Source organism: Taudactylus pleione, unplaced genomic scaffold, assembly GCF_031769625.1.
Source record: "Taudactylus pleione unplaced genomic scaffold, aTauple2 ptg000019l, whole genome shotgun sequence".
Classification (NCBI taxonomy): domain Eukaryota; kingdom Metazoa; phylum Chordata; class Amphibia; order Anura; family Myobatrachidae; genus Taudactylus; species Taudactylus pleione.
In genome coordinates, this window is record NW_028284421.1 from 18,405,920 (window position 1) to 18,417,335 (window position 11,416).

The window sequence follows — 11,416 nt, forward strand, 5'->3', positions numbered from 1 at the left end:
CTATTTCTTAAAAAGATCCTGGGTATTCCCTAATAATCCCTCACTGACTATATATTTCTGTATATGAAAGAAAAATAAATAGATTATATTAAAGTAAAAAGATTAATACAACATTTGGTAAAATGACAATACAACCTAATTAAAAACATCTACAATAGACAGTAGGTAGTACTAAATAAATGATACTTTATATATTGTTTTACCAGAGATGACTGACTCCCTTACCTTAGGTCTATGTGACAGCACTGCCTGTAATATGCTGCTCTTATAGCCATTTTTATGTCCTTATTTCTCAAACTATAAATTATTGGATTTATCATAGGTAGTACCACTGGGTAAACGACGGTTGCTATATTGATATTATCTCTGGAAGATAGAGATTTGGGGCTGAGATACACATAAAGGACTGTGCTATAAAGTAATGTAACTGCTGTGATATGAGAGGCACAGGTAGAAAAAGCTTTCTGTCTTCCCTCTACAGCAGTTATCCGTTGAATGGCCATGAAAATGGATATATATGACATCAAAATCACTGCGATAGAAGGAATTGTGACAAAAGATGAGAGGATGAACAGAACAATTTCATTAAGAGTAGTGTCTGTGCAGGAGATGCTTAATAACGGAGGGAAGTCACAAGCAAAATGGTAGAGGATGTTAGATGCACAAAAGGAAAGATGAAAGGTAAAACAAGTCTCGATTATAGAGTGCAAGACACCGGCTGTATAAGTCCCAGAAAGTAGTCCCAGATAGGTCTTTTTTTGCATTACCAAGTTATAGTTTAATGGAGTGCAGATTGCAACATAACGGTCATAAGCCATAGCAGCAAAAAGAATACATTCAGTACTTCCAAGAGCACAAAAAAAGAAAAGTTGTATAGCACAGCCAATATAGGAAATAGATCTTTGATCAAAAAGCAGACCAGCTAGCATCTTTGGGGCAATATCTGAAGAGTATACAAGGTCAAGAAAGGAGAGGTTACTTATGAAAAAGTACATGGGAGTATGAAACTGGGTATTATTATACACAATAACTATTATACCAGCATTTCCCAAGAGAGTAGTTAGATAAACAAATGAAAATGTCAAACATAAAAATGTATGTAGATCTGGTCTCTTAGAGAAGCCGATAAGAACAAACTCGCTGACCATGGTCTGGTTGTTGCCTTCTAAAAATGCCATTGAGACTCCAAACTCCATTGAAACACCATAAAAATTCCTGCAAAAAATGTAACCATACAATTATAAATAGAAGTTTGATCATTACTCTCTACCTCACAAGGACAGTTGAAAAATTAGTACACTTGAAAATCAGTATCTGGTTTCAGGTATTATAACTTTTGCAGGACAAATCTATACAAAAAAAATAACGGCTGATAAAAAATGATGCCATTATGTTGGCATGTAATAACAGAAAGTTCTGTCAACACACATCTATAGTCTACAAATGCTTCTGTTATTTCCTATACTTACCCATCAAATACCACTTCATGTTGAAAACAAAGATACTCCTGAAAATCAACCAATAATATTAGCAAAAAATTATCCACAACTAAAAATTTATAATAACAGTACAGAAGAAAGAATAAAAAAAAGTGAAAAAGGAGAGTTAAAGAGGGGCAGGGGTGTGAATCTAAACATTCCCATCTGGTTTCAGATGGACCACTGTGATCCTTTTTTACAAAACTAGTATATCATGAGAACTACGCTGCGGAATATGTGTGCGCTATATAAATAACTGGTAATAAATAAATAAATAATTACAAATCACACCTTAATATTATGAATACTGTTTCTACTTTGTCTGTAGCCACTGTGGGGCTGATTCTAAGTTGAATGTATCTTAGTAACGGACGCAATCAGTGTGCAGAAGCGAATTTACACATCTTTGTGTATTTACTGCAGATATATCGGGAGCATGCAGTGAGAAGTTGTGTCTTATCTGTAAGAATGAAAGGACTGCTATATACATTCATTTAGTTATGTCAAAATGTCAAGAATTTGCCCTGGAATGGAAGCTGTATTGTATATATAATTGTGAACTACTGACATACTGTATATTTTATTATGCTCTCATCTAGTCATCACCTCACTTGCGCTTGTGGTCTGGTCTGTCAGACCTCTTGCTGGTCAACAACAAGAACTGTGGTTTTGCAAAACCAAAAAACTAAAATTAATCCAAAACCAAAACACGGGGCAGCGCACATCTCTCCTCTGCATGGACATTAATATGAATTATTTAGCTTACCTGTTAATGTGGAGAATGATAAAGGACCATTTCTGAGCATTCCTTTTGTGTGTCTGATATGAGGAGGAAGTTCTAGAAAGATATCCAGTTATATGGAAGCTATCTCAGTAATAGTGAAATATTTACAAAGTATCGGATCCTAGTTATACTAGTTATTATAATTTCTTATCAATGCTACTTGCAGCAATAAGAAATGAAGATTCGCAAAGCTGTATAAATACACATGCAGGGACAGGCTCACATGCAGTGATAGGGTCTCCGAAAAGGAGCCCGTCCCTGCGGTGTGTTAGAAGTGAAGTGATCGCATTAGCCATCACTTCACTCCTCTATCAGGACCCCGCATTGCTACTGCACATGCATGATTTGCTGACTGTTCATGTGCAGCAGCCATTGTCTGCATTTTATGTGGAATGTAGACCATAGACTGCAGCAGCTGACGCATTCTGAAGATGATGTTAGCTCCCGGTTCCAAGCTCCGGAATGCTTTGCAGTATGGATCTTGTTAACTCTATCAGCCTAGCAGCCCCCACCTATGGGAGTTGCTCCTGCTGTCGGAAATATAGGGATCATGGTATATATTGGAGATACCTGCTATTGTCCCTCTATCTTACATCCTGTTTTTGGGGAGTATCCTGCAAATATTATTAGTGTGCATTAATACATTCCTGGATTTTGGTACCCGGGTCACATTAAAACCTAGTGCATGCAAGGGACATAACCCAGCACCCCTTGAAACCTGGTCACAGTTGCAACCACTGCAACACATTGTTAGACCACTGAATTATACATATATTTCTACAAATAAAACTCTACTCACTTTCATGTAGCCACTTGAAAATCCACATCATACTGTATAAACAAGAGAGCTTGTTCTTGGTGCATACACAGTGCTGTAACATGGGTTTAAAAAGTAGTTTGTGTGAGGGGTTTATATGTATTTTATTTAACATTACTAATTAATCCATGTGGAATAAATAATTTCAGAGGGAGTTTACAGTATACTGGGAATAATGTAAAATTCAGTGGTAACTGTAACATTATTATCTATAGGATATATTTGCTAACCTTACATGAACACTATAGCAACTTTACTGTCTACAAATTGTATTTCAATATTTACATCAAATAGTAGATTTTGTAAGTATCAAGAAATCACAGAGAAATAGAATTTATCCACAGATAAGTAAAATATATACATTTGTTTAACATTGAAGACATATATTTTTGAAATGATGAATACAAACAGTAGTCATTAAAACATAAAAGACAATAGGGATTGCTCATAAGGAATGCAAGGACTCTGATCCTGCAATCATGGATTTATTCTTTTTGGGGTGCAGCTGACAGGGACATGTCTACACCTACTAAGTACAGTAATATATGCTGCCTCTACAAAAAAAAGAACAATCTTGAAAAAATAAAATTTTAATTGAATTATAATAAATATTTTTTAAACACCATCAAAAAAATTGTAATTATTATTTTTTATAACAGAGAAATGAGGTCTTCTTTCTTTGGGGGCAGCTCGCTCAGACACAGCACAGTATTATATGGACAAATAATCTTGAAGTTGAAATCACACTGTCTCTGCCCTCATACACAAGAGACTGACAATATATATGCTGCAGTGTAGATACTGAGAGATATCCTTGTTAAAAACAAGTGCAAGTCCACTTTAACAAACATTCACAGACACAACAGTTTGTTTACAGCACTAGATTGCAGGTGCTACTGTGACTGACAAACACACAGTAGGCTGTTTGCACAGCAGTGCACTGGATTGAACATGCATACACAGTTATGAAGATATCTGCAGCCAGTCACCCTTCTAACCCAGTGGCGTCATGAGAGGGGTGCGGACTGCACCTGGGTGTCACCTTGGAGGGGTGAAACCAAAATTCTGGCTCCTCTGCAGTAACAGTAGCCAAGTGCTCCAGTGTAACATTCTCCTGCAGCCCCTGGCTCCTGTCATAGAAGAGGAGCCAAACAATGCAGACACCCCAGTCTCCTGGGGCAGCCCAGCATCTCTGGTGGTGCTGGGGTGCCCCTAAAGTAATGTTATTGGGATCCCTCATAAGACCACTCCTCTTTTATTTAGGCCACACACCCTTTTTGGGAAGGCGTGCGTGGGGTATCCAGGGTGTACACCGGGTGTCATAAGACCCGGTGATGCCTCTGTTCTAACCTTCACCCCATCTACCTACTACAATGCTCTCTGTACTCCAAATGCCAACTAAAGCTTACACCCTCTCTCTATAAACCTAGTAATAGCAAGGAGCGGGCTGGGCTGGGTGTACAATTTCAGTATTCCAGGGCCACCAGGCTGCGGCAGACAGGCAGAGGATGTTCCTACTTCCTGGCCGCTGCCCAGCTACAACATTCTGAAAGGTTGAAATAAAACTGCGGACCCATTGTCTTTATTTATATACAGTGGGTAAAATAACTATTGAACACATCAACATTTTTCTCAGTAAATATATTTGTAATGGGGCTATTGTAATGAAATTTTCACCAAACGTCAGCAACAACCCATGCAATCCACACATGCAAAGAATCAAACCATATATGTTCATAAATTAAGTTATGTGTAATAATATCAAAATGATACAGGGAAAAAGTATTGAACACTTGAAGAAAGGGAGGTGCAAAAAGGCATGGAAAGTGAAGACACCAGTTGAATCTATCAGTAATTAGAAAGCAATCCTGCCCCTTGTCAGTGCAAATTAATATAAGCTGGTTCAGTTCCAACTGATGGCCTATAAGAAGGTGTCTCATTACCAAGGTGTCACACAAAAAACATCTCATAATGGGTATAAGCAAAGAGCTCTCTCAAGAACTTTGCAATCCTATTGTTGCAAAACATACTGATGGCATTGGTTACAGAAGGATTTCTAAATGTCTGAATGTTCCAGTGAGCACTGTTGGGGCCATAATCCGGAAGTGGAAAGAACATCAGGTGCTCCTCGACAAGATTTCTGACAGAGCAGTGAAGATAATTATCAGAAGGGTTGTCCGAGAGCCAAGGACCACTTGAGGAAAGCTTCAGAAAGACCTGGAATTAGCAGGTACAATTGTTTCAAATAAAATAATAAGTAATACACTCAACCGCCATGGCCTGTATGCACACTCACCACGCAAGACTCCATTGCTGAAGAAAAAGCAGATTGAAGCTCATTTAAAGTTTGCTGCACAACATTTGGACAAGCCTATGAAATACTGGAAGAATATAGTCTTGTCAGATGAGACCAAAATTGAACTCTTTGGATGCCATAATACAAATCAAGTTTGGAGGAGAAATGGCACTGCACATCACCCCAAAAACACCATACCAACAGTGAACTTTGGAGGTGGGAACAACACGGTGTGGGACTAGTTTTCACCATACGGTACTGGCATACTTAATTTGATTGAAGGAAAGATGAATGAAAAAATGTACCGAGACATACTTGCTGCCATCTACCAGGATGCTGAAGATGAAGCGAGGGTGAACATTTCGGCAATGATCCCAAACACACCGCCAAGGACAGTCTCAGTTGGTTTCAGAGAAAGAAAATAAAGGTGCTAGAATGGCCCAGCCAATCACCTGACTTGAATCCAATTGAAAATCTATGGAAATAAACTAAAGATCAGAGTTCATAGAAGAGGCCCACAGAACCATCAAGATTTGAAGACTGTTTGTGTGGAAGAATGGGCCAAAATCACACCTGAGCAATGCATGTGACTAGTTTCTCCATACAGGAGGTGTCTTGAAGCTGTCATTACCAACAAAGGCTTTTGTACAAAGTATTAAATAAATTTCAGTAAGCGTGTTCAATACTTTTTCCCTGTGTAATTTCACACAACTTAATTTATGGACATCTATGGTTTGATTTCTTTGTATGTGTGGATTGCACGGGTTGTTGTTGATATGTTGTGAAAAATTCAATACAACAGCCCCATTACAAATATATTTACTGACAAAAATGTTGATGTGTTCAATACTTGTTTAACCGCTATATATTATATAATATATATATATATATATATATATATATTATAATATATTTCAAAGCGGCAGCCAGCACACACTGTGTGTTTCAGTTTAAGCTTTGCCTGGGGTGACAACCCATTGGTGCTAAACAAGCACCAAATCCATATCCATAATCGTTGCAACAAAGCAGAGTTCACTCACCAGGGCTTCTCTTTATAGTGTAAAAACACCTACTTTATTCGTCACATCAGTGCAATAATCAGAGAGGTCGACGTTTTGACCGCACAAACACGGTCTTTTTCAAGACACCACCAGTGAACAGGACAAGACAGCCAACTCACTCCCAGAGTTCCCTAATATACCCCTAACAATCATCCAATACACCAACTCCTCCCACATGGGTTAGCTAAACTGGAAGTAACAAACCTATAAATGAAAAGCATAGTAACTACTTTTACAACTTACCATGTACAAATCCTGACTCACCCTGGGTACTGCACAACAGTGTGCTAGCGCCCAGCATTATGGCACACATCTCAGAACAAACAACTTCATTGTGCTGGTCTCCACTTCCAGTTTGCGTTCCACGCAACCAGAAGTCACGCGATCTGTGTACTGATAACGCAATGTGTTCTGGATTTATTTATAAACCTTATTTGTTATAAGAAGAAATTAAATAATTCACACCAACACAGATTCTAAAATTAATGACAATGCTTTTACTTAAAGACAGCGTAATTATACATGTATTTTGCCAGTGCAGACTCACAACAAAAGACATAGATTATATTAGCAACAGTAAGGAATACTTATAAAATAAATTTGTGACACCCAGTGCAGCATACCAGTCAGCCAATTTCATACATACGTACGGCAACCGCACCCAACACCCTCATTGTGTGCTCCCTCTTCCTTCCTCTGAGTGCTCCCTGACTGCTCCCCCTCCTTCTTTCTCTCATGAGCTTTATACTATACTTTTTGGCTATACCTCCAGTTAACCCAAAAATGACGGAATACGGACATTTTAAAGCTACAATTCTAATTGCTAACCACTAAACAAAATGGCTGCTACATCAGACACAGGATTTGCCTACTTAAAAGGGGATAGACAAGGCCCTATCCGCTCTAGGCTGAATCCATTCGACAAATACGGTCTTCTGCAACTCATACAACTAATTTATATATTCTCAATTATTTCTATACATTCTTAATTGTAATAAAAGTAATAGTGAAATACACAAGAATGCATATATTCGTAAATTGCTGAAGGAACATGTAGATCCACATAAATCTGTGTTATCAGGGCCTGATTCAGAGCCGGACGCTATTTGCGCTTGCTCGTTCAGAAAAAGGGGCCAGCTATTTAAATTGAGCGCTCGCTCTTTGCGGTCTGTTGATGCCTCTATGTCTGAGCGGGCAAACGAAACATGCGCTCGCTATTTTGTAAAGACGCCCCCTGGCTGCTCGCATCCTACGTCATCTCCGCTATTTATTAGATTAATCGAGTACATCGAAAGGCGTCTGAACTGCTCGCAGTGCTTGTGGTAGGATTTTCCTACCGCAATCATGTGAACAGTTCAGGCTAAGAAACAACCAAGTGACGTGGTAGATGACGCTGCTTTGTTAATTATGCACACCCTTAAAACGCCCGTTTTGACCGTTTGGCACGCCTGCGTTCGGATCACCACTCCCCGTTTTCAAGCACCTTCCCCTGTTACCACCCACAAACGCCTCATCCTGTCACTCAAATTAGCAGGCACTCGCTGTTTTGCGAGCGCTCGATTTCCGACCACAATGACTGGTTGGCGCAGGCGCATTACGACCCATACGCATGCACAGATGTGCGAACATCGCTCGGAGCGAACGAGCGGCCGCTTATGAGCGGCTCTGAATCAGGCCCTCAGTCCATCCTCTGAACATTCTGAATATATTTCTGAAGAAAGTTCATATCTCTCATAAATTGCATCATCTGATTTCTCCTTAATGCATTGGAAAATCTTCTTGAAGCACTTCACTAATATATAGAAAGTCAACATTATCATGACAAAAAATATTAACCTTCCCAATATGTGCATCATATTGCTTAATCAATTTCCAACCCAGGCAAACTAGGTACTGGGGTTCGACCAGGTGAACCACCTATCGGGAATCGCACCATCATGTTTATTTGTTCAGCAAATTCATTTTTAACCTGAGTAACTTCATTTAACCTTTATTTTATTTCTTCTGCATCAGAAGAATTTGTGATGTATGTATAACACTTTAACCGATATACTGTTTGTATTGTGACACAATATCCTGAAGTTGCAGCTGTAAGGTAGTGTGTGCTGCATTTAATTCAGTGTTTTATTGCTTGAAACTCTCTTACCACAATGTCTGCGATATTGTTTATTAATAAGACCCATTCCAAAAGAATTCACCAGTAATCATTTATAAGCTCTATGCCCACACATATATAATATAACCCTTGTGGTAGTGTCAGGGCCGGATTAAGGTCTGTGGGGGCCCCTGGGCAACAAACATGTGGGGGCCCCTATTAAATGTGGACAAACTGGGGGCATGCACAATGGGGACCTTATGCAGAGGCCACAGTAGTGGTGCCCCTTATGCAGTCCCCCCAGTAATGTCAGTGCTCACTGTAGTAGTGTCCTATATGCAGAGCCCAGAGTAGTAGTGCCCCCAGGAGTGGTGCCACTTATGCAGTGCCTATTCAATACCCCCATTAGAAGTGCCACCTGTAGTCATGTCCCCAGTAGTTATGCCCCTATTGTAGTGCCCCGAATAGTAATGTCCCCTTTATAAATGCCCCCAGTGGTAGAGCCCCGAATAGTAATACCCCCCCAGTAGTAATGCCCCCTGTGGTAGTGCCACCAATAGTAATGTCCCCTATAGTGGAGCCCTCTGTATAAATACCCCCAGTAGTAGTGGCCCTGTATTAGTGCCCCCAATAGTAATGCTCCTTCTGTAATAGTGCCCCCTGTGGTAGTGCCCCAGTAGTGATGCACCGCACCCAAGTAGAGCCCCCAATAGTAATGCCTCCCCTGAGAATTGCCCCCAGTAGTAATGCCCCCCAAGCATTGCCCCCAGTAGTAATGCCCCCCTGAGTATTGCCCCCAGTAGTAATGCCCCCCCGAGTATTGCCCCCAGTAGTAATGCCCCCCAAGCATTGTCCCCAGTAGTAATGCCCCACAAGCATTTCCCCCAGTAGTAATGCCCCCCAATCATTGTCCCCAGTAGTAATGCCCCCCCCGAGTATTGCCCCCAGTAGTAATGCCCCCCAAGCATTGTCCCCAGTAGTAATGCCCCCCGAGCATTGCCCCCAGTAGTAATGCTCCCCGAGCATTGCCCCCAGTAGTAATGCCCCCCGAGCATTGCCCCCAGTAGTAATGCCCCCCGAGCATTGCCCCCTGTAGTAATGTCCCCCCGCTTATCGCCCCCAGTAATAAAGCTGCCCGCACACACACACAAAAAAAAATAATACTTACCTTAAACCCCGCTCCCACGTCCGCTGCTGCCGTCTGGTCCGCTCGGCTGCTCGTCTGCACTATGGGAGAGACGTCATGTCTCTCCCATAGTGCACACTGCGTGAGCCGGAAGTTGGACCTCTCGAGTGAGCTCCGACTCCGGATGCTGCTGAGAGGAGAGAGCTGGGTGCATGCTGGTTACCAGCGGGCGACCAGCGTGCGCCCGGTAAATTGACCCTCTCTGCGGTGCCGGGCTGAGGGTGTGGGGGCCCTTTACGTGTGGGGGCCCAGGGACGGTCGCCCCTGTCGCCCCCCCATTAATCCGGCCCTGGGTAGTGTCATGGTTTATTAGACAATGTGTTAGAAAAAGCATTATAAGGGACATTACAACGGGCACCCTTTTCATCCACGCTTTCTTCTTGCTTGTTACATTTGCAATACGATGACTGTATTTTATTGTACCTCTACATTTTTTCTGTTATTACACAGTTTATTAATGCACTCACGCATTCCTCTTTATTAGGTTTTGTGTATTTAATAATTTGTAAAAGATCCCGAAACAAGTTTAATTCTGTAAGATTGTATTACAGACACTGGTTCCCAAATAAGTACCTTCAACTCCTGTACCTTTTTGTTAATACACATGATGTTGTCCTGATCATACCTTGGATACCTTGTTAATTTTAAACGTAGGGAACCTGTGACATTATAAGGTTCAAGTGTGTGAGTTCCACATAGTGAGTGAAGTGTTGTTTGATTTGAATGCAATGAGATAAACATTAACACAACATTCCCTGAATGACATGGTGACTACATACCCAACAATCAACTTTATTGTTCCTCCTATGAGCTCATGATAAGTGAGGCCAACCTTCCACACCTATTCCTCACTGTAATAACTCTTCTTTATCGATATTTCACCAGATACATCTTATACCCAGTACCAGTATAAGTTCTTATTTACCTGTATTTTGTTACTTTTATATATTTCTTTTTTTTTAAACCTTCTAATTATTTTTATATATGGGTTATTAAGAATTTTTCATTTTGGTCTTTTGACCATCCTCTGATCCATACCTATACCTGGGAGTATCAGTAGTAAAATGAGTGTGGGCGTCGTCTATGACCGTCAATACCCTATCCCTTACAATCATGGATTTCAAAATAGGAGTGGTTAAGTGGCTGTTTTGACTTCATCCCGACAGCCAGCTTCCCAACTGCTTTATCCTGGCGAGGGTTAAATGACAGGCATCTAAATCTAGACGCCTATCATTTTACCAATACTGGGAGACCGGCGCCCGGCATCCTGAATAAAGTGATACCGGGCACCGAGTGTGGACAACCGCGGGGGGGGAGGGTTAGGTTTAGGGCTCCCGGGGGGACTTAGGGTTAGGCACCCCCCTGGGAGGTTAGGGTTAGGCTAGGGGGAGGGAGGGTTAGGGTTAGGCACCCTCGGGGGGGACTTAGGGTTAGGCACCACCCAGTGGACTTTTGGCAGCGGGGAAGGGGGGTTAGGTTTAGGCACTTAGAGGGGGGATTAGGGTTAGTCACTGGGGGGAAGGTTAGGGTTAGGCACCCCTAAGGAGGGTTAGGGTTAGGGGGGGAGGTTAGGTTAGTGAATACTTACCTGGGGACGATCAATATTTTCACCCATGTCGGGCAGCCACTGTCGGGATTCGAACCGCCGGACAAGCATCCTGCAGTAAATCATACCGATTCCTTTTGGAGTGGTGTGAAT

At 41.4% G+C, this 11,416-nt stretch overlaps 1 protein-coding gene across 1 annotated transcript; it reads right to left on the reverse strand.

Annotated features, from left to right (window-relative positions):
• Nucleotides 1-221: 221 nt before the first annotated feature.
• Nucleotides 222-1,196, reverse strand: LOC148540363 (olfactory receptor 5AR1-like). The gene has a single exon (XM_088444044.1). The coding sequence runs from the start codon at nt 1,194-1,196 to the stop codon at nt 222-224; it is 975 nt and encodes a 324-aa protein (XP_088300170.1).
• Between the last annotated feature and the right edge of the window lie 10,220 nt (nt 1,197-11,416).